This window comes from Magallana gigas, chromosome 4 (assembly GCF_963853765.1).
Source record: "Magallana gigas chromosome 4, xbMagGiga1.1, whole genome shotgun sequence".
Classification (NCBI taxonomy): Eukaryota; Metazoa; Mollusca; class Bivalvia; order Ostreida; family Ostreidae; genus Magallana; species Magallana gigas.
Window position 1 is genome coordinate 20,431,642 of NC_088856.1, and position 24,498 is coordinate 20,456,139.

At 32.4% G+C, this 24,498-nt stretch overlaps 3 protein-coding genes across 7 annotated transcripts in view; 2 read left to right on the forward strand and 1 right to left on the reverse strand.

Annotated features, from left to right (window-relative positions):
- LOC105337729 (protein Wnt-7b) overlaps window positions 1-3,460 on the forward strand; it is a 33,907-nt gene extending 30,447 nt beyond the window's left edge. For all 5 annotated transcript variants that reach the window (XM_011442593.4, XM_011442595.4, XM_066081614.1 and 2 more), the window contains one exon: window positions 2,184-3,460. In XM_011442593.4, the coding sequence (XP_011440895.2) occupies window positions 2,184-2,666 (483 nt within the window). In that variant the 3' untranslated portion in view covers window positions 2,667-3,460. The remainder of the gene's footprint in view (window positions 1-2,183) is intronic.
- Window positions 3,461-11,480: 8,020 nt separating this feature from the next.
- Window positions 11,481-19,783, reverse strand: LOC105337728 (ataxin-10). The gene is made up of 9 exons (XM_011442591.4): window positions 19,450-19,783; window positions 18,148-18,498; window positions 17,668-17,835; window positions 17,161-17,238; window positions 16,655-16,823; window positions 16,215-16,323; window positions 15,351-15,526; window positions 13,081-13,144; window positions 11,481-11,994 (listed from the first exon to the last, which is right to left on the reverse strand). The coding sequence occupies exons 1-9, from the start codon at window positions 19,593-19,595 to the stop codon at window positions 11,807-11,809; spliced, it is 1,449 nt and encodes a 482-aa protein (XP_011440893.3). The 5' UTR covers window positions 19,596-19,783; the 3' UTR covers window positions 11,481-11,806.
- A 180-nt stretch (window positions 19,784-19,963) lies between these two features.
- On the forward strand, window positions 19,964-24,304 carry LOC105337727 (3-hydroxyacyl-CoA dehydrogenase type-2). Its single transcript, XM_034451622.2, has 5 exons — window positions 19,964-20,056; window positions 20,248-20,421; window positions 20,993-21,172; window positions 23,038-23,269; window positions 23,858-24,304. Exons 1-5 carry the CDS (start codon window positions 20,036-20,038, stop codon window positions 24,046-24,048), a joined length of 798 nt encoding a protein of 265 aa, XP_034307513.2. The 5' UTR covers window positions 19,964-20,035; the 3' UTR covers window positions 24,049-24,304.
- The last annotated feature ends 194 nt before the right edge of the window (window positions 24,305-24,498 follow it).

Sequence of the window (24,498 nt, forward strand, 5' to 3'; positions counted from 1 at the left end):
TTTATGTTAAGAATCAAATTAGGTAGTGATATATTTTTTTTCTTTTCAAAATATATTTTACCCCTATATACTAGTACTTAAAAAAAGATGCAACCATAACCACTTGATGAAAATAACAATATTTTAACATTTTCAGCGACTAATTGATTTCAATACTTGACAATTTGCTGGAAAATCATGCCAGTGCCAAGGTGGCATTTTAACACCTGCTTAGGATGCAGTTTTAGAAAAAATCATATATACCAAATGATAGACCATTGTCTAGAGAGTATATTACTTCTTTTGTTTTTAGTTTATTTTACCTGACAGTGAGATTTTAACCTTTAAAAATTAATATCCCACAGGAAAATGATAATTCCGATGGGAGAAATGACTCTCCTACAGGAAATATTGACAATCCTGCAGGATTTTCTTAAAACCGTATAGGAATTATATTTACTATAGGAAAATGGTATTTTCTGTAAGACTTTGATTCAGACTGATAGTTTTCCTATAGGATTTTATAAAATTCTATCGGAATTCCTATAGGAAGTTCTTGTATTCCGATGCGAGATTTCAGATTTCTTAGAAGAATATTGTTTTTCCTATGGGAAAAAGTATTTTCCTATTATAATTTATATCATTATATGGCATATTTGAATTTTTCGACATACTAGTATGCAGCTTAGACGGGTGCAGAAATACCACCTTGGCACTGGCATTATATTCCGGGACAGTGTGTTAGTTGCTCATGGCTGATGTCTGCAACTGGTTCGTGGCAACATGAACTAAATGGCCAATGCAGTGGTTCGTGGATACAAAAATAGCTCTCTAGTCGTAACGTTAACAGAGAGGTGCAAGTAGACCTCACTAATGCTTCCCGTACGCAAATTTAAGTTGTCTAACAGATTATTTACCAGATTCTAAAATTATTTTGACTATGTGCAGTATAAACCAAAATTAAAAGTCAAGGAAATATATTTTTACCTCCTTATTTTTCATGTGCAAAATATATAAAAAAAATTATCAACTCTAATTAACAAATAGTTCAACTCAGAGTTATAGTTTTGTTGTACATACAAACAACTAATTTTACATGTACTTTGAAAACAAAGCAACCTTATTTTAACGCAAACTGTCATTTCAGGGTATTAAAGGGTTAGATAAATGCCAATGTAGGTCTTTTTTAACAGTTTGACATAAGTTGGAATTTATGCCAAAATTGTAAAGACGGTTTGCATAGCCGTGATCGAAATTTTATACATAAAAGTAGACGGTGTAGTTTTAAACTTAGAAAATGCTCTCTATCCATACACTACACCCGATCTCTTCTGAAAGCTTATATGGGCTTTTAATTTGCAACATTCTTTTTAAAATGAATACAGCTCAAAATGATGCTCCAATTATGATGTCGGTAGCTTTTTGCATAACAAGTTTCATTTTCCAACCCATATTGTTTGCCAGCCGCCACGGCTGGGGGTGTGTCGCCATAAATCAGGGTCTCTTTAGGACGTGTTTCTCATGGAACACAACACCATGCGCAAATAAGCACACTTTCAGACAATCCAGTATTTTATTTAATCAAGTTGGAGCTTCAAACGATTCCTTTGCGAATCGAAGATCAGTGATGGTAATTTACGAACCCGGGTCGCACTGATAGTGAAAAAGGGATTTGTTTGAAGTTGTAAAAATGATACTATCTTAGGGAACATCGCCCCGACACACACGTTTACAAAGAGTGCTTGCGGAACATTCACAAAAGCACTTGACGGTTTAGTTTGCTTTTCATATTAGGTACATACAATTGACAGTGTGTTTCATCTCTTCCGGAAAATCTCGACCATTCTACAACATTTTTTCCAATATTTGATCTTTTTCTTTGACTGGTTATTAAAGACATGGCCTATATACTTAATCAATCGAACGTTTTGTTCGTAACATTAGAACTAATTGGAATGGTTATAGAATGCAAGACTTGATTGCTGATGTTTTTTGGTATTTGACATTTAAAAATGATCTTAAAAATAGAAAATGTACACACAGAAATAAATTCCAGAGAAATATATTATGGGGTGGAGTTTCATTTCAAGATTTACACCATCTTTGAAATTTTACTTATTATATAAAATGATCTAAAAATATTAAGTACTCAATTAAACAGTTCTGTAACATATTTCTTAACTATATTTTTTTTTATATTTAAGGCTGTGAAGGAAAATATGGGAACGGAATGTAAATGCCATGGTGTGTCTGGTTCGTGTACCATGAGGACTTGTTGGACAACCTTACCGCCATTCCGCAAAATAGGCGACCATCTACTTAGAAAATACAAGAAAGCCAAACCAGTAGTGCCCATGGTGGGGGGTCGGAACAGACGCCCAGTTTATTTGACTTTGAAACGCTTTAAAGAAAATCACACCAAACCGCGGCGATCGGACTTAGTTTTCCTACAGAAGTCGCCAAATTACTGTGATTATGACGCATCCGTCGGTTCGCTAGGAACTGTGGGAAGGAAGTGTAATAGGACGTCTGCCGATACGGACGGATGTGACCTCATGTGTTGTGGGCGGGGCTACAATACCCATCAGTACACAAAAACATGGCAGTGTAACTGCAAATTTCACTGGTGTTGCTATGTGCAGTGTAATAAATGCAGCGAGCGGACAGAGGAATATGCGTGTAAATAGATTTGACGTCATGACCTGTAGGAATATAAGGATATCGATCCCGACAAATAAATAAACCTACTAGGATAACGAGTGCAATTTCAGTGTACTACATATCAGACACTCTCTTTTGTTTGATAGCATTTACATTGTGTTAATTGTGATATTTAAACATTTTTCGATGCATTGTATATATCATTGTTTCATATTTTTATACAAATTATATTGTTACATGTATTTATTATTAGATAGACCAACAAATATTACAATGAATTGTGGGAACTATGACCATAACGTGACAGGGGCACGTTTGTTTAATAGCCTATTAGAATCTAAAGTGAATAGAAATTATTCAAAGTATTTTCATAAAAGCTGTCAACGGCATAAAATTGTGTTTATTGTTACCGTATGTTGTGTAGATTGCTTATATTTTGCCATCTGAATTTGTAACTCTATGCCAAATTCTTTCCATTCATACAAAAGCTTGTAATTATTGTAGTTTGAAACAGCAAACTTACCTTTGTACATTTTTCCTTTGTTGTTTAATCTGTCTCACACTTCACGCAGGAAATGCGTTGAAGGAATAAGTTGTTACACGACTCTCTATATTGTGAAGATATTGCATTACGAAAGCTTAGGTTAGCTCTTGCATACAAACATTCCTTGATCAAAATCACCGACATTCAGATTGTTTTGTTTTCTTTCATTATTTATTTACCAAATTTTGGAAACCTTTAGATTTTTTGTTAAAGAAACACTACTCCTAATAACTGTATTCTTCGAAAATGTTTGATAATAAAATATTCCATTTTTCACTTACATCTTTTTTTTTGCTTTTTCATGACTGTTTATGTGAAATGTATAATACGTTTCCCATCTTTATCGACTAAAGTATGTCTTAAATTATATGGTATTTTTTTTACCAGTAATACTTTAAGTTATGTAATTTAATGAATTTCATTTCATAGTTTAATGAAATTGAAAGATATTTTTAAAAATAAATTTGTAAATTGAAAATGTCTTTATTTTTTCTACTTTGTTACTTTGTAAACATGCAAACATACAAATAGAAGAAAAAAACTACATCAGTAGCTTTTCCCCATGATATTACACCTAATTTATTTTTGGGGGATATTATTGTGTCAGCAGGCTGTGTTGCTCACAGCTTGCTAGCAATTACATGTAATGTTAGTTGGTCCTCTTGTTTTAAGGGTAGTTTAAGAGACCCCAACGAAGTAAGTAGAGTGGAGGGGGTAGTCTTAGGAGAAAAAGGGCATTTACTAGATCAGAAATTTACAAACAGTTAAAGGATATGGGCTCCGATCGCACATCGTTTCTACTTATGGAATTTATATATTTTTTATTCTTTATTTTGAATTAAAAAAAAACTACCGGTATTATGTTTATCATTACAGGTATTACTTAATTATTTATTTTTATTTATTTATTTTATTTCTTACAATTTTAATGCATTTTTAGGAATTGCATGATTTTAAAAAAAACCCATGAATCTTAAATATACTATATAACTATTGAACAAATAAATTTAAAGGTTCTAAGAAAAAAATAGTTGTGGTTATTCGGTTAATACCAATATGTGTATGATAATATTATTACATCGATTACACGAAGACCTAATTATTCTTGAAAAATAATCTTTTCTTTTTCGTTGTGAATATTTTTATACCGACATCATTCTCGTGTGGGATAAATGCATTCAATGCGAAACTAAAATGAAAGATACAAACGACAAAGACATGCCATACAAAGCCATATTTGCTGAATTTTCTTTTCCTGATTGCTTTTTCCATATATTGAACAAATGCTTCGTTGTCACATTTATGATAACAAAGATATGTCGTAAGAATGAAGCAAATAAAACACCACAATATATCTGTTATTATTAGAATGCACGATATGAACCGCTCTACAATATACCACCAAGACATGGTATTTTCGCAAGGTCTTTACCCTTGTAACAGGATCAATGGTCTCATAAAATACATAAAAATTATCATTGTATTCATCAGAAGATAGTATTTTTTATTCAAGTTAACATTCATATTGACCAAAGAAGGTTTAGTATTCACTCGATACCATGTTTTGTAAGTAAAAACTGTTTATATCGCTAGGTTATTTACCTTTAGCGTCCATGCTTGATTATTGCAATGACGAAAAAAAAAATGCTCATGTGGCATTGTCAATTTGTCATGTTTTTATTTCAATTAATTTAGCACAACAATGGAGAAAAAATATGACAAAAAAAACAACCGTTCTTAAAATAGGCAAGTGTTGGTTTTTAAAAAATTATTTTACTTTGATAATTGATTTGTTTATCCTGTTACGCAATTGTACTTTATGGTTACTTAAATTTATCATTTATATATTGATTTTGAGTAAAAACAATGACCCAAATCAAAAAGTATCAAAAAAATACTGTGTAATGGAACGAAAGCAATACAAAATTAAAGTGAAATCTTGCATCTGCAGCATACGATATATATTCCGATGTTTAGACTATTCACTGTACCGGCATATCCCGAAACAAGTCAGTACATATCGTATTCTAATATTTAAATTTAAATAAAACCAAATTGTAATAATTATAATTTCCATGATTAAAATTTTATTTGTATACTTACATCCATATTTTACATTTATTTTAAATCACTATATATAGTTATAAAAGATAACATTTTAGTGTGTTCAACTATATACTAACACTTTTTAGATGCACTGATTTGATGTACAATATATATATATATATATATATATATATATATATATATATATATATATATATATATATATATAATAATGTACATTATAAATTCTTTCATTTTGTTGTGTTTTGATTGCACAACCGTATCTTACGTACAATATTGGGCTTAATAAAACAAAACTTTAAAGAAATCATACTGCATGCAGCAGTGTTGAACACATTTTTTTCATTACTCTCTGAATATATTATTTATCATTATTCATTTATCAAATAGTTGTGCTGAAATCAATAAGTACATTTTTTTCGTCTTGTCACTTGAAAAAAAATTGTCAAATATCTTTTTTAAAAAGAAGATAACACTATCTCAGCTTGCTACATGGTTTAATAGAGTTTATATTTCAATTTCTGAAAAGAGAAGAGAAAAATCTTCGCGAAAAGGGGGCGTAACTCCGAGCGACTGCATACCATCTGATATTGGAACAGCCCCGAGCAATTCTGACAAGGTGTTATATTGATACCTCGGATACCTAACGCGCCATCTTTTTGGACTGTTTGCTCTGATTGTCAAAACACAGCAGGACCGCAGACAAAACGATCGCGAGACAGCCCCACACCTCGGGCGCGATAAGCCATTGCTGACCAAACGCGGCTGGCACGTAAACAAGAGGCGCCATGAAAAGGTTTTGCAGAAATTCCTCTCACTGGATTGCATGTGCTAGTTTTGTCTCATTAGGTTGCTGCATTGTATGTCCACAAATGCCACTGCCATCTAGAGGTCGTGATTCAGATCTCTATATTACCGTAATTAGAAACTGCTACAGGTATTAAACACCAAGACAGTACATTCTGCTAATTGTCTTACTCAACGATAAATCAGCAGTTTTTACTTATGACACCGCATTCTTTCTATGATATGATATTTAACAAATTGTCTTACATTTAGTCATATTACATGCAAAGTAAACGAAACGGTTTCTAATTGTAAAAATCCAGAATTATGTTTACATAACTACAATGATGCATGCACACATGATAAACCCTTGCCATTCAGCTAATTTCAAGGTGACCGAAAGTTTATTAAAAGTTAACAAAATTGTAAAATGAAACCATCCAGCCACCTTTCCAGACCTTTGAGTTAATGTTCAGTTGCCTGAACAGCACAGCTTGCCTTGTGATGTACATACAACATCTACTACTTCTTATAGTTTGGATGAACAACATCAATTGGTAGATACAAAATATTGCAAGTTTATAATCAATGGTTTTAAGAAGTTCATTCAATGAACATGTTATTATGAGGTTTTTGAACCTGATAATAATAACATTGTTTACATGTAGTTCCCTCATCTACTTGTTTATATAATCTTGCTTTCTGGTTTTTTTTTTTTTTTTTTACATATCTAACATAATGATCATAATTGCCGTTTTCTTCCAGTTCTTCTTGTTATAATTACACTGTAAATGTACATATTACTTCAGCAAGGCTTTCTGCGCTCATGTATGGATATCAAAAATGTCTTATGATACAGTATAATTTGAAATAAATGAAACAGTTTTTACATCAATGCGGACATGTCCATGCTATAATTATACATTTTCTTAGTGAAGGTCTACAACCTTATGTAAAAGTTATAAGTCATGGTGCAATAGATATTGTCTAGTTTTTTTTTCCTTCTAGATTGTTTTAAATGAAGTAGCCATAGAGCAGTACTATTTATTTTATATTGAACAATCACCCTAATAAAAAATAAAAACATAGTGTTCATTTTAAAAAATTAAGCTACGGGATATGCTTCTCTTATTGTTATAATTCACATACATGTACTATGCAAAATGCAAATTACACAAAAGAGTGTACAATGTTACATGTCACAATCTTATATATATAATCGATTACTTGTCTCATTTAATCAACATGGTTACAGTAACTACAGAAACACAAGAAGACTGTGGTTTCTGTGACAACCAACGAGTGAAGATTTTGTGTCAAAAGGGCATAACACTCATGCTGTGCAGATATAGTTGTCTCATAACAGTCGAATTGTGCCCATGTTTATGTATGCGGCTGACCATGGATCTCATTGCCCAAAAAATGATCATTGCAATTTATTTACATGTCTTTGTCCTTCAAAGCAATGCACTTAAAAGAAACATTTATTACACGTATCATGTCTACCTGTATCAAGACTCCGTGTGACTAGATTTAGTACATTCCTCTAGAACTGAGAAGACATTCATTGCTACAATGTAGCGTTTTTAGAAATAATGATCTTCAGAATAAGTACCACTATAAGATCTGGAAGTCACAAATACTAGAAAATACAACATACATGTATGTATGTATGTATAAACTTAATGATATCTTTAGAACTAAGAAAATCACATAACTCGCCAATGATATTCTTTAAAACATTCAAAAAGTTATAATAGCCATACATGCAGGTTGTATTGTAAATTTGTCAATATTGATAAGGCATTTATTGCATAAAAATTGTTGGGGTGTAAAAATAGGCATTTTACCTGGTTTCATTATTTTTTGGTTTTTCGTCACAGATTACGAAAGTAAATCAAGTAATTCTAGATCACAGAATGTGACAACCTGAAAATGAAATCGTAAGTAAATTTCTACTGGCATTCAACGATAGCTGAATTAGAGTCAAGTTATCATATTCAGTAAATCCAAATTTTCGCGATTAGGCAGTGATAGACTCTTTCTCTGAGACAAACGTTGGCGACCAAGACAATTTTTTAATTGGAAGCAGGCTCTCACAAGTCGGGTAAAAAGTGTCAAAGGCTCTCGAAAGTTTCTACAACCATGAGACCAATATGTTTTTCTTTCTAAGTAAAAGTCAAATTACGCTGGAAATTTCATTAACACAAAGATCGAAGATGCATATATATGTCTTATTGGCATCAACTTTACGTAATCATAACCACGTGACTTAATGTATTTTAAATGATTTATCTTTTCGTACTTATTTTGTTGTCAAAGAGAGAAAATGAAATGACTGAACGAAACGTGGGGTCAATTGATCTGTTCATATTTACAAGGTAATAAAGATTTCAAGGCAAATGCACAGTTAAAATTTAAGTCTAGTTTTCATGTAAATGACGCCATAAGATTTCCATTACAATGGACCCATTGGTGATTTTTTGATCAAGTTATTAGAGATGATATCTGGTTTGAATAACACTTTCCTGATTTATAGCTATAAACATATGAATTTGCATTAAAAATATCTGTAGATGTGTCAAAACTTTAATGGGATCATTAAAGGAACAAATTTAATATTTGTATCTGGTATTGACATGCACATCCAAGCAAATCTGAACACCATTAAAATTAAATAAACCGCACCACCATTGAAACATTTTAGACAATTTCCATTATAATGTACTTTGTACCTTTTCCACTATGACCAAAAATATAAATTACACAATAAAACTACTTAAGAGCACAAAAAGCATGAATTGAACATTAATTTTGCATTTACATATTAGGCAAAGCAATTTATATTTTTAAAAAAATGTAGAAGATCACCTCAAATGAAATTGTGGCATACGAAACAGTTCGTGCAACTTCTTGAGCTAGAGGAACTACCACATCGAACATTGTATCATTCGCTGGGAACATTATATCAAATCTCGCATTTCATAGCTTCAACAAGTGTGAATTTCTTTTTCATGGCATTTAATCGTTTGTGTGGTATAAGGGTCTCTAGGAATCCTGTTTCTATTTATCTCGTAATAGTAACAGCCACAAATGTTATATGTTTGCCCCAGTCTTTGACAAGTGTTAAGAAATCCGCTCTATTTTCTCTTCATAATTACTCATAAAAAGTGTAGCGAAAAATAAAATACTTAAGTTCATGTACAATGTAACTGATGAGTACTAAAGTCTTATTTGCTTTCAGGTTTTCAATGAAATGGATATTTAGTCCTAAAATTCAATTTTGAAGCATTTAAACACTCTTGAAATTCGTAAATAAAGATTAGAAATACAAAAACCAACACCAGCGAGTCATGAAAACGTCATCTTTGTAGAAATGGCATCGATTGGCTATTGATGCATGTAGCGGTGACGTCAACAATGTGCAGTTTATCTCATAGTAAAAATTGGATATATCGTGGACAAGAATGGAATCATTACTATATTCGGCACAAAGCTCACAGCAGGAGAACTACTTCAAGCGATTCTAAATAACTGGTCTGAGTTTATCTGCATACGAGGTTCTTTGGTACGGTTGTGAACAAGCCATCCCTTGGTTCGCATCAGTAAATGTATAAATAATTCTCACTATATACACACTCGTCATCAAGCTAAAATTTCCATATTTTTACAATGTATAAATAATTTCCGTGCACATTTTCTATTTTGTTACATATAAATTGCATTTGATTTGCGGATTTGGATTAAATAACTTCAGGCACGTAGCATCGTTTTTGAAAGGGGGGGGGGGGGGGGGGGCAGACTCATCCCAAAAATCTTGACAAGCAAAAAAAAAAAAAAAAAAAGGGAAATAAGTCTTTCCAAAATTCTTCAAAATCCTAATACATCCATATCAATTTTTTACATCCTCCAAAAAAGTGGGGGGGGGGGGGGGGGGGGGGGCAACTCCATGCTAATTCAATTTTTTATATGTAAATTTTAAAAATATTGTTGCTGCGAGAAAAAGTGGGGGGCAAGCCCCCCCCCCCCCCCCGGCCCCCTCTGATGCTACGTGCCGGAACTTAAAGATATTTCAATTGCTCTGTTGTAATCAATATCTGAATAATTTTTATTCAAAGAAGTGATGCGATAAATATACATTCAATAAAGTGAGTGGGTACAAAAAGTACATATGTACTAATAATGAAATTTTTTGCAATTCTAAAAATAGCAATAATCAGAGGACATTTTCAATATTATCATTCACGACTTTGAAAACCAATTTTTAAAAAAATAAATATCAACTCATTTAAACTTATTTCACTCAATCGTTGAAAAAAGCAAAATGTCTTAATTGTTTTGTTTACGTTTTGGCGAATTTCGAAAAACAAGTCTTTTTTTAATCTAATAAGCATCACTTCATCTTGTAATAACCAACAATAAATCATTTCTAAATTACAAATATAAGCATATTTTCAAATAAAATGATAAAACACGAAATATACATTCATCACATATCAGCGACCAGAAATGTATGGAATAAGAGAATTCTCGCCCATTTGCATTCGCTCATAACATTCCACTTACATTGTAGAATACAAATTTGATGCATTTCGTTTCAAATCCATCATCCAGTGACGAAGCACAGACGATGGGAAATTGACATGACTTTGCAAAAAAAAAAACTTGGTGTTGCAAATGATAATAAAATGCCCTTGAAATATCATATCTTGGTTCAAACCCAACAACCTATAATTATAAGGATTAAGGACTAAAGATTTAGATTTATAGTTCTTTTCGGGGAAAATCTTATCAAAATAAAGGATCGATTGCTAAATTTCTGTCTTTCAGTAAGCTGTGTATAACAAAAAATAGGTGGTAATTGGTACACGCTTCTTTTTTAGCAATACATAGTTCCAAGAGTTTTTGTTTTACTACAGGTACCCGTTTGCCCTAATTCTTACGGCAAGCCGTAGTTATCACTGAAAACATGTTAATCCGTCCAAGGACTGCACTTAAATGATGTACATGGGATTAAAGGATTAAACGAACAAGGTTAGAAAACGGAGCAACGGCGCTAAATTACTATATAAAAAATGACATCAACCGAATTTCCGCAATCGGTATAATACAGACTTCCCGGTATTAATGCAAACAATTGGAATGTCAATTACAATGGATTTCCGTTTATGTTGATTAGGGGACAACACCTTGCCCTTACAACCAGTGCAGAAATATACATTTTGTATCTAACAGTCTCCTGGTTATTGACATGATGAAAACTAGAACTGTTGCTTGCATTGTCTGCTTAGATAATACATTATAAATTCTCTTATCACATCGTATTTTCATATTTTCGGAGGAATCTTATAAGACAGTATAGGAAAGTATTTTTAAAGACAAGTTAATATCGCAAAGGAATAGATAATTCAAAACTTTTCTTTAAAAATAAACAACATCTGTATTATATATTCACTGTGATTTATTTTTTAAAAAACTAACACTTCCTGTAACAATAAGATACTGGTATACGTCAACATGAGATTTAATTTTCGATCAGCGAGAAACGGGTCAATGTACCGATGATACAGGATTGATCAGTCATGCGCGGATCTAGATCCCGACTCCCCCGGAGAATTCAAACTTAATAAATCCCCATACATGTAATAAAATTACCAAAAAAATTCTCTGATCCACCCTCCCTGGTAACACGATTACTCTTTGGACCCCCACCCCCCCCCCCCCCTCCCGCCAAAGAAAAGTGTTGGTTTTTTTTTTATCCGCGCATGATCACCTATCCTGTGTTTTCGGCTTCACGGACACTTTGCCGTCCTTCAGTTGCACCTCGATCCCGAGCTCCTCAATAACGGCGGACTTGTTGCAAACTCCTTGTATTTTCAGGTCAGACAACAGTTTTTGGTTCTCCGCGTTATTTTCGCACAGGTTGTGGATGGCGAGAATCGCCCACTGAGAGATGTCTGCAAGTTGTGTTAAGTGACATTTTTGTTTTGTTTAGATACCACCCCCTCCTTGCGACATTCAAACTGGTATCCACTACGACGGGGAGAAATTTCTGACAGCCCAGAAAAAATAAATGATGTCGGGTACGCAATTTGTAAAATATTCAGGTACAAACTATGACAACGCTTTACCTGACTGATGCTACAAGCATGGAAATATAATGACTCCAACGAGATAATCATTAGGTTCTGGTAAACTCGGAAACATTGCAAACATGTGTTAGAAATGCACGATCTCAGTTATTGAGAAATAATTCTTGTTCACCCCAAAGAACATATTTGGTTAACCAGGTGAACACCATAAAAAAAAGACCACACTAGTCGCCGTACTAAACAGAAACGGGTATGTGGGCCTTTTAACAACAGCAATGCTAACGTTACGCAAAGAAAAACAACAAACAGAAAGTGATAAAAGCGGCGTAGATTTCATTTTTAGAGATTGAAAAAACATGACTTCAATTAACAGTATTCGTTTTATAGAATACTGTTTTAACTCCTGGACTTTATGTCTCAAAATGTCGGTAAAATATTGCATTATGATTCACATCGCCTCAATCCACATTGGGTTGTGGGAGATGTTATTAATTCTAAAGCATAAAACATCTGTAATGGTTATAAGATGCAGAAAAGAAACATACATTCAATTCACCTTGTTCAATGCATTCAGAACCAAGTCCTTTAAAACTTTAGTCTTTCCTTAATGTCAAAGTTTATCATTGCATATTGCAGAATATGGTGATAAAAACACTATTTGAAAACTTCTAATAGGAATATTAGTGTTATATAATTAAAGATAGTGCCGTTAGAGTATTATGGCGGCTGAAATAGTTCATGCCAATTTGCATAAACTACGAAAACTACACCTCTCATCCAAAATAAAAATGGATGCAAAAGTTCGTTTGCTGTTACAGTACTAGAAATACGTATTAAACGAAAAGCACCATTGCCATTTTGGTTTTCCGATAGATGAATACATTTTTTTAATTGGGTGCTTTCATAAGTGTTTAGAACTGGTCATGTGTAGGTATTTATAGCCAAGGATACATGGATTTCGAGCATCGATGTTCGTTTGATCTAAAATAAGCGGTAAGCCATCCATTTCTCTCACCTGTGTCAAAAGAAAATTAAATGCTTTGTTAGAAATAATATGTTCCGAGATCAAACATGTAGCTTGTCCAAATAAAGAATTAAAATGAGCCAGATCAAACACCCAGCTAACCCAGGGTGAGAAAACAGGTGATTATGAAGTTTTAGATCTAAAAAAGCTCAGAAAATTTATGCGAGTTAGAATTAACGAGTTAAGGTCACTTAACCTGGATCTAGAGACATGCAATTCAGCGAAATGACACTGTGAGAACTTTGTTTCCACAAACTTGTGCACTTTTAATATCTGTTATATAGAACTAGATGGCGGCTAAAATCATGTTAAAAGATCGTCAGTGACACTTAAAAAAATAATTTAACAATTTTCTTAGAATTTCTGGAAACTTTTAAAAACTTTGCATGACCTAATGATGTATTTAGGAAACGTTATTTGATATACACATACTAAAAATTTACACAGAAAGGGTGCTAAATAATGGTAAATAAATGTGCCAGTCACCAGTTTAGTGTTTCGCTTATTACTGAAATCATTTGTTTCCCATAATTAACTAGAAAAGTATTATTTTGTAAAATTCTTCGTCTCCAAATTAACGTCTGATTACTACTCTCTATGACTGTGCAAGTATTGCTTGGATACATTTTTGCATAAGCTTTAACAATGAAAATGCATGGGGAATACAGTTACATGTTTATATAGTCAATATATATATTCATGATACGTACTATTTTCTCATTATAAAAAATAATGTGAACATGTGTTTTTTTTTATTTGGGGGTTTCTTTTTCTATGAGTTGAATATTTCATTCAATTGTAGCTGCAATGATGCAATGAAAGCACAGACTGCTCACTCAACGAATGACCTCCGATCTTCCATCATTCGACAAACCTCGGCCAATAACATCATATGTTTACGCAGTACGAATTGGCCGAGGAGTGCCGATATAACCTTTTATATACCATTTACGTATTTTTTCCTTTTTTTATATGGATGAGTGAAGACAGAGGGTACAATTAAACAGTAATTTTGAAAATATCTTACTTTTGCCTGAAATGATCGCTGCCTTTATAGCCCACATAAAACACCAAAGAATGTTTTTATTGTAAAATTAAACTTCGTAAAATAAGATGTTTAAATTTTGAGTCCTTGAATGATGTTATTTTGTTATTTGTCTGTCTTGCCCCCCCCCCCCCCCTCTCTCTCTCTCTCTCTCTCTCTCTCTCTCTCTCTCTCTCTCTCTCTCTCTCTCTCTCTCTCTCTCTCCATTCAAATAAGTAAAAGTACAGGTATATGGACAAATATATAACAGATCAATAAACAATTCAAATATCTAGAAAGAAGTTGGAGAAAAGTAGAAGAGCATGGAGAACATTTGGCTGTCACACGGGAGACAACTCCTTCCTGTTAATGGTGCACAGTCTTTTTCTCAGATTATCTGCTCTTTTACGGATTGATTAAGGTTTGTAAAATTCTTTTTACATAAACAATTTATAAATTGTATCAAATCAATAAATATCACAAAAAATTAAGAAACTAGTTAACAATATCCTTGGGATGTATCCCAGAAAAAAAGTTTGGTTTGCTAGTGACATACTTGTAATTGATAAGTAAAAAATATAAAAAGTTCAACTGTGTTACACTTACATATTATCTAACGAATAAAAATGAATCGTTATAGCAAAGCTATCTCGGTTGTAAACTTTTACAATCATGATGACTCATCTCAAGGAATATGTTTAGTTGTAAAATGAAAATATATTGTGAAAATACATCTTTACATATTAAATATAACCCATTTACATGTTAAACTATTTCTTTGTAATGATAGTTTAAACACAATAATTTAAGAAAAAAATTAATTGTATCTATATACATGTATTTATTGTTTGCTAATTCTGAATAAATTTTCTGAATTAAACATGGTGGGGGAGGAGGGTGTAAAATTTAAATATATGAGTACATGGAATATATACATGTATATGTATGTTAAAAGTGCCTGTTGTCAATTTTTTTTTCTCTTTACAAATGAACTACATTGTATAGTGTACATGGACATTGATATTCTTTTAAGTTAGCTTCTTTTTAGAAAATTTCATTTTGAAATTGTTAAAAAGATTTGATACTCCCTAGATAGCTACATTGATCTTGTAAATATGAAATATATTTACATTTAAGAACTGGAATGCTGATATACATATTTAAATGGCTAACCTTGTCTTGGTTTGCTTTATGTTCGTGTACCAGATTAGCCAGTAGGCGGATAATGTCCTTCTTCAGACCATAAGCTGGATGATGAACATCCACCTTTTGAGCTTCTGTCACTTTCTCCACACTACTGAACACGTTATCGCCACATTTACCCAGTCTGTGGATGCTGTGGAGCAAATCTGTTAAAATCCACATTTTGTTTCAGTCAGAGTCCAATAGATTCTAATTTAATTAAAAATACCGTACTTTGTAAATAAGCTAATTACTAAAAAAAATGTAACAAGATATCTGTGAGCTAATTAATGCTCACTAGTGATACCCTTGCTTTGATGTGAATATAGCAAAATTAGCAAAGTTAACATTAAACAGGAGGTCAAATTTGTTAAAAAATAAATCCTACCATATTGCATACCTAAACAAAGAGTGTGTTAAAATTTCAACTATCTGCAATCAATAGTTAATGAGAAATCTTTGATGGAAATTTGTTACAGACAGACACACAGAGGGACACACAAGGGCAAAACAGTAGGCCCTATACCCTCTTCTCCTTTAGAGCAGTTACCGAGGGTATATGAATATCCATTTACTTGATATATACATGTATAAATTAACTAACTATCAAGTAAACATCATCTCTAGGAAGATAACATTACTTCGAAATTTAAAAATTAAAATCAAAATCCCCAACAAATTATAAAACAATCTCATACTGTATACATACAAGTAATTCCATGAGTGAACCATTTTTTTTGGAAAAAAATGACAATCCATGAAAATTGGTTCTTACAAATTAAAATGATTCCACAGTATTAGCGATTCAGGTGACCTATATATAAATGTTTAAAAATGATGTAAAGTGATACCTACATAAGCATGTTGTCAAAAGGTCAGCCTCATTCTGGAGTTCTCCATACAGATTGTGGAGGGAGGAAGCTAGTCCTAGAATCTCTATCTGTTTGACAATGATGTGCGGATTCTTGAAACAAATTAAGAAAATATTTAATTTATACTTTTCACTTCAAAAAGTTATTTAAACTCCCCCATGAAACTGCATGTACTCTAATTAATATTAGGACTTCAAATATCATTGTAGAAAGCCATTTTTGTTCTAGATAGCTAAATCTAAACTTTTGTAAAGTATACATCTACAAAAGCTTAAGGCCCAGTCATCACCAAAATTTTCAAATCACTTGTTCTCAACACGACTTGATCGTGGCTGAGTATTGACAAACGGAAAGTTGGTGACAGCAGGGCCTGAGTTAAAATATAAATTTTTCCAGCTACATGTGTACAAAGGAGCCACTTACAGTTTCTATTTTCTGCTCTACTATGTTGAGGATGGCGGTGGCATGAGTGGCGACCTGGGTCACTAGGTACTTCAAGTTTCCCAGCGAGGGATGTGTGCTGCTCTTTGATACATCAGAGTTCCGTGGCAACTTTTTCAGTTCGTTTATAAAAATTTCAAGGACAAATAACCTGAAAGCAAAAGCCTTACTAATGTACAACTACTAAAAAACATCTAAAATTAACAAGTTCATATTTAATATATAATATTTCTATAATTAAATTCACCAGAAAAATAAATGTGAAGATAATCTCATATTGTATGAAATAATGTATTTGAAGTCTAGCTAGGTCAAATCTTGTAGTTTTCTTTTTATCTTGCTTTTCTATTCAAAAGACTTGTTGTACCTTAATAAATGTTACATAGTATATCTTAAGTTTTAAGAACAACTTTTCTTTATATTCAATGAATGAAAACATTCAATCACTGAGAGTACATGTATTTACAATCACTGCAGTATAGATTTACATTTCATGGTCCGACAACACTGTGTCTGCCTCAGCCAGTGTCCCATCTACTTCTAAACAATCTTCCACTACGTATAATCTGAAAATAACGGAGACAGTAACAATCTTTAATACAACAATTCCTTTTAGTTTTAAAAGTTTATCACCAGAAACTCTATAAACATACAGTAATAACTTATCTTTTTAACTTTCATCCCCAAAAATTAAAATTCGATCACTTTAGATAAATGTTGACTTCAAAACTGTATGGTTTTGAACCAGGCTAAACAGCAATTAAATGGCATGTAGTTAATACGCAAAAAGTAACTGCATGTGCAAATGAAATATCAAATTATAGTTTTCATTGCACACTTGTTCTAATCCTTTTAAAAGAGTTTTGAAATCAAACTCCATCTATCATAATTTGGGCCACAGATTTGCCTTTTCTGGTTAACTTCATACAAACATTAGATAAATAAATTTTTTTTTAATACATGACAGTTTTTTTTTTCTATGAACGTGTACTTACCCATATTCTGACTCCTTGTCTACAGTTGATTGGACTACATCACAGAGTATTTTCCCACAGTGCTCTACATCCATCACTGACTTCCTGTCAAGAAGTCCCCTCAGACAGTTGTGATAGACCATGCATGTGTAGGTTGTCAATTTGTCATCTCCATAATTCAAAAAGTCACTAAAGGTTTAGAAATATAAAAGGAGAAACATTAGAGCAATGATATGAACATTAATTTTGTCATTGAGATTGGATAAATGAAAATGCTCTTAGTTATTATAACTTTATAATTCATGTACTAGTTCATGTATACCCATAAACTGAAATTTAAAAATAGCAATTTCCATTTTATGTAAATATTTATGAACAATTGGCTGAACATTTTAAAATATTTCTGCATATATGATGAACTATAGGGTTAAAATAAACCAACATATCTATATAATTTTGTATTAGGCCTACTAAACTACAGTATCATACATTGTAACATACCTTAGTTCATCTTGGAAATTATCCCACACATACTGCTGGTTTTTTGGATGTCCAACAATGCTATTACCAATGAACTGCACGATGCATCGAAATAAGACATTGCTACTTTCACTTTTTGTTTTGTGTATCCCTCTCTTAAGATCTGTACAACTCAATATCACAGACTTGATCTTCTCGATACATGGTAAAAGTTTGTCTTGCGTAGAAGTACACTGCACACACATATTGCGTAACAATCGACAACAGTCTGTCAAACCACTGTGTGCGGAAATATTATCGGTATTTGACAGGAGCAGAAAATAGCTCAGGATCTGATCCACTGTTTTGATGTCATCTTCTGTTATCTTCTCTCTAGCAAAATTATCATGAAAATGAAAAATCAATGTTTTAGAAACATACACGTCAAGTAATGTTGGGGGAAGTTAACTTGAATGATGTAACATAAATCATATATTACTTAGTAACTGCATTAAAGGATTATTTGAAAATATTGTTCTATTGTTTTATTAAAGAATAAACATTCTTTTTTATTGTTACAGTGTAGAGATGATAGATTTAGATATTTCACGTCGCAATGTGTGTACATGCTTGTATTAACTGAGCTCAGCCAATCAGTAGCATGATAAAAGAGTAAAAGTATTGTTCATTATGCAGGAGTCATACATTTTTGACGGTCAAACTGGTTCGAATACGAGCACCAGGTGTAGCTCACTTGGTAGAGGACCTGACTAGAGAATCCAGGGACTTGGGTTTGAATCCTGGTCTGGTCCATCAATAATTTTCCCAACCCTTTACATTAGGTACCGTGCAAACCCCCGCAACTAACAGGTTAAATCTTTCTTGGGGAATGAGCCTGGGATGATCTTTGAGGGTGAAGACTATTTAAGGGGGAAGGAAATGACGGTCAGACCAGTTCAAATACTGGCACAAATAGCTCAGTTTGGAAGAGCCCCTAACTAAAGATTTTGGGGTCCCAAGTTCAAATCTCCGTCTGTTCCATCATTATATCTCTATCCTGTTATATGATCATGTTGTTCTGTACATTTAGGCAAACCAGCTATTTTGGAGGCTTATGTTAAGAAGATCTGAAGCTTGCAAACATGCAATTTTATATATTCTTCAGCGTTCCTAAGTTTATGAGTTCCCAGATTGCTGAGTAAACCTCCATCTAAACGACATAAGGTAAATTTTAATCTACATCTACTCATTAAAAAAACCATGTTACAACACTGAACTCGATTTAAAGTAAATGAATTAAAAATAAATAAATTAGATCGTGCATATTATATCAAAGAAGTGTACCTCTCTGTCGGGTCCTTCATTTTTTCAGTGAGCACTTGAATTTCCTCTATCAGTTCAATTTTCGAAACTTCTGCATTTGAGAGAATTCTCTTGAGATTTGAAAACGTGTGAACCGGTGCAGTATCAATCTCATCCATGTTATCCATATCTTATTTTGAACATAACAAGTCCGTAGGCAATTTAGCGAGAATTTGGATTTTTAAAAGAAATCTATTTTGCAGTATCAACTAATTAAGATCAAAATGAATGCTGTCATACACAATCAAGATCATTTCAAACAGTGACGAACATGTTTGCCAAAGATTGTGAAAATTCATGGGCGCAGCCATTTTGAAAATCAGATAACTTGTACATTAAACAAAATAAAATAAATTGTTGTAAAATATCTATTCATGGACACTGAGTAGGACTATACAACATTTTCTTAAAATATCTATAATGCACTTTAATATACTATGCTATTTTAATTAGGTTCTACAGTAATCGTTGTTTTTAGTGAATTTGAGAAAGGCGACTATTTCAGAGAACGAACGAACTTCACTCTGCCGATTTGTTTTGGTTGTGTTCTTCCATTCCCACATGGCACATGGCTGCGTCAAAGTTAAAGGTCGGTTTTTATTATTTGATGCATTAACAGTGTATGCATATACTTAAATACGGTAGTGTAATATAAAAACAACATGTTCAAGGTATTGATGCATTTCATTAGTCTTCATTATGAGGCAAATCTTATTTACACCACACGACATCGAGAAAACTCGAACGGTAATAACATTTATTGTGTCTGGGGTTTTATAGAATGTAGTATTCCTAATCGCAAGTGGTTCCAGAAATCTAGGAGGAACATGTGCCAGGAATGTTGTTGAAAGAGGAGGAAAAGTCGTATTATGTGACTCTGTGTCTATGAAAGATGCTGGAGAAGAATTGCAACAGAGTCTGGGACAGAAGGACTTTATGTTTGTGCCTACTGATGTAAGTTTAACAATTTCAACACTCATTTATAAATATAACGGTGATGATAAACATACACAATATTTCAACTGATAGGACAAATCCATTTTTAATCTTAGTCTTACAGTTCAAATTAACTTCTACTGAACATTTGCAAAAGTCATTTTAGTTACTTGAACTATACATATTGGTTAATGATATTTAATGCAATGTTCATATATGTATATATATATGTTTACTTTACTGGAATGAGTTTAATGATTAACATTTATTATATTTATGCAATCTATAAAATGCAGTCATAAATTAATATATTTTTAACTCATATTTATAATTGTTTATTTTTTTTTTTTTGGAGATGTTGATGTCCAAAAACACCCTGGCCAGAGCAACTATTTTAATTAAACATGCCCACTGAATCTGATATATATATATATATAATATTGGGGGGGGGGGGGGTAGGGCGAAAAGAGATGTGAATTAATTTAATACAGTTAGAGTGCTTAATATATATATATGACTGTCAGTTATGAAGTGGCGCATTATTATATTTAATAAATTTTTGAAAAAAAAAAACCTTACTGTATTTCAGTTGTCACAGGAAGATGATGTCAGAAGTGCTTTAAAGTTAACAAAAGAAAAGTTTGGAAGGCTTGATGTGACGATCAATTGTCCCTATTTTGCTAAATCATCAAGACTAATGATAAATGTGAAAGACGTTCCTGAAGCAAACACAAATTTGTCAGGAGAAATGATGGATTTGCTTTTCAAGGTAAACTAAGGGAGACTTGTTTCATTTATATATATTTTAATGATTTTAAATAAAAATTTCTTACCTGCTGTTTTCTTACCTACTGAACATCTCTGGTAATGTACACAGTTTTATGCTGCCAAAATTTTATTAGAGGTTTGGAGTGGGTATTGTTTTTGCATATATATAGGTCTAGAACAAAATTTAAGTGCCACATTTTTCAAAGTATGTTACTGCTGCATACTGCAGGTTTAAGAATGCCATGATTGTGTGTAATACAAGTTTTCTGGATAAAAACTTTTATAAATAAATTATCCTGTCAAAAATATTTGATTCTTTATTTACTGTAGATTCCTTATTTTACAGGAGTATTTAATAAAATTCATGTTTCCACCATTTTGCATCAAATTGGGATAATATAAAATCACAAAAGTCAAATTTGTTATCGTTGTTTCATTTAGTTTTCATCTCTTTGAAAAATAAAGGCAGAATTTTAGAATCCGCAAGATATGGTTCTTGCAATTTTACACGGATATCAATTTCCTGCGTTTAATTCGGAATCTAGGAAATGTCGTATAATATCAATTTTTGCATGACATTTGTGGTATAGATTTCAACTTTTGAGCATTTTATAAACATGTGTCAATCTGATCCTGTATATACTATAATTATTAATAAAATTTGTCAGCTATAAACGATGCTTTATTGAAGTATAAAAATGGTAAAAAACTTCCAATTTGACAAGCACAAATATAAAGGAGGGTGAATTACAGTGTATTTGAATATTTATACATCATTCCCTGCATAATGAAAGTTCTTGCGAGATAGTGTTACATGCACTTTCACTATTACAATATCAACCACCTGTTGATTCATCATGGTCAACGTTTGTTTAACAATTTCTGGTAAGGCCTATAAAAAAAAGTTGTGTGTTTCGGGTAACCCGACCTAACCTACAAAAATGGCCCGATCCTACAATTTTTAGATGTCTGATTTTTTCCGATTGTGAATTTTATCTTGTTTCCAAATAAAATATACGTTTTTAAATATGAAAAAAAACAAACATTCTTAGGATTCATGCAAAAAAATATGATAAAATAAAAAAAAATCCCTACCTACCTAACCTAATTTTTTCATCAGTGTTACCCTAAACACATAATTTTTTTTTAAGCCTAAAGTATGCATTCTCTCTCTCTCTCTCTCTTGTCAGACTACATATTTTAATCAAGTGCAGTATGATGACTTAAGGTGGTATGGGACACCTATCAATATCATTTTTATGGGAGAGGGTGGTCTAACTTTTGGAACTTGTGCCCAATCCTAATTGTTTTTATGTACAATTAGAATGTGTCCAAATCGATATAAATGTGGATTAAAGTACATTAAAATCTAAACATTTCACCAGTTTAGAATTTTGAAATTTTATGATTTTATTTCACAAAGAATATTTTTGGAAAGGTAAAAATAATTTTAAAAAACCCAGCGGGATTTGAACTCATGACTTACATGTACCTTATTGTAATAAATTCTCTAATGCTATGATGTAACTATTTTGGAGAAAGAAAACTTTTAATATAAATTTTTACATGTTTTATGTGATTTTACTTGTGTAATACGCATGATACATGCACAAGAAAGAAATAATTATTAATCTTTTCAGCTTCATGCATGGATTCTACTTGGTCATTTGGAAAATAAATAAATTTATACTGGTACATTTTTCCTATGCAGTAAATAATAAAATTGCAGTGTTTAAACTCTGAAAAATTTTTTCAATCTCATTTAAGTTTTCTAAACTAAAACTGAAAATGTATAACTGTATCTGTTTTGTCCTCATGCAAAATATGCAAAAATGTATGAACTATTTTATTTCTTCCCTCTTCCAGACAAACGTGACCAGTGTTTTTAATGTGTGTAGACTAAGTGCTGAGTTAATGGCCAAAAATTCTCCAGACTCTAATGGCCAAAGAGGTGTGATCATTAATAAATCTCACAGACTAGCATTCAACAGTAGCCTGGCACCTTACAGTATGTCTCAGGCAGCCATCATAGGAATGACCCTCCCTATGGCAAGGGATTTCAAGGATCTGGGGGTCAGAGTCAACAGCATTGCTACAGGTGAGTCATATTCACTAGCCAAGGGTTTACACACGGTAAACCCACCTGGATCACAAACCTGCCTTGATCTTTGCTAGTTTTTTTTTTTTACGATCCCTTCTTCATGAGAGGAGAGGAGGGGATCGTAAACTCTTAGCTAGCAAAATTGCAGGTGAGTTCATCTGTTGAAAGTTTTCATTATTTATCATTTAAATAAAAGTAGATGAGAATGAATTAAATAGTCCATTCTTTATACCCCTGAAAAAATTAAAGTTTTATAAATGCAGAATTTTTAATAAATTTCTTTTTTTTCGCTGAGAGTATATATTATGGTTTTTCTTTTTAAAAAAATTTATACATCTAGTTGTAAATTATGTTTTGAATTATTTTTGACAACTTGGAATTGGAGTAGTCCATGATCTTTATTAATCCATTGAAATTTTGAAGGTGTCTGCATAATGACTTTTCTGAAACTGGATGCTTGGAAATGCAATACCATAGTCAATGATATGAATGTTATTGTGCCAGAGCACCAAAGTGTTCAGCTTCCATTCTTTGATATGGCCTATATATTCGAAATTGTCAATGTAATCTATTTCTTTGTTTCAGGATTTTATCGTTATCAGATTCCCTTTATGAAGGGGGCCCAGTTCCAGAAATTCTTGAGCATGATGGCTTTTCCTTATTCCCTGGGTTCAGAAGATACATTCTACCATCTATGTGAAAAAATTGTGACAAATCCGTATATGAATGGAGAGGTTGTTAAATTAGACGGTGCAGTTAATACCAGCTTCTTTTGACGCATCAACATTTTGTCTACATACATGTGGCTGGTCAATTATTCCAGTACTGTATCCACCAACAGCTTGAATGTTTGGGCCAGGAAAGTGCATATATTGACAGCTAGGTGTGCAGTATCTGTGCAGTACCTTAATTAATAAGGAAGTGCGCAACAAGTGTAAGGGAGTTGATATAGCAGCCAGATATCAATGCTAATTTCATTGTCTACAGAGACTTTGTACATCTTTTATATAAAAAATAAACCAACAAAACACATCCTCTGTTTTCATTTTACACATTCACTCATTCATTGGATCTCTGCCAAATTGTATTAGATTTGAAACATAAACTGTGTGAGAAAATAATAGTTTAAGAAAATTTTGTTATAATAAATTTCAATGACTGTTTAGTTTGAATTCTCCACTCAGTAGATAAAATCAAAATTAGCAGTAGTGCTAAGTCTGTGCTAT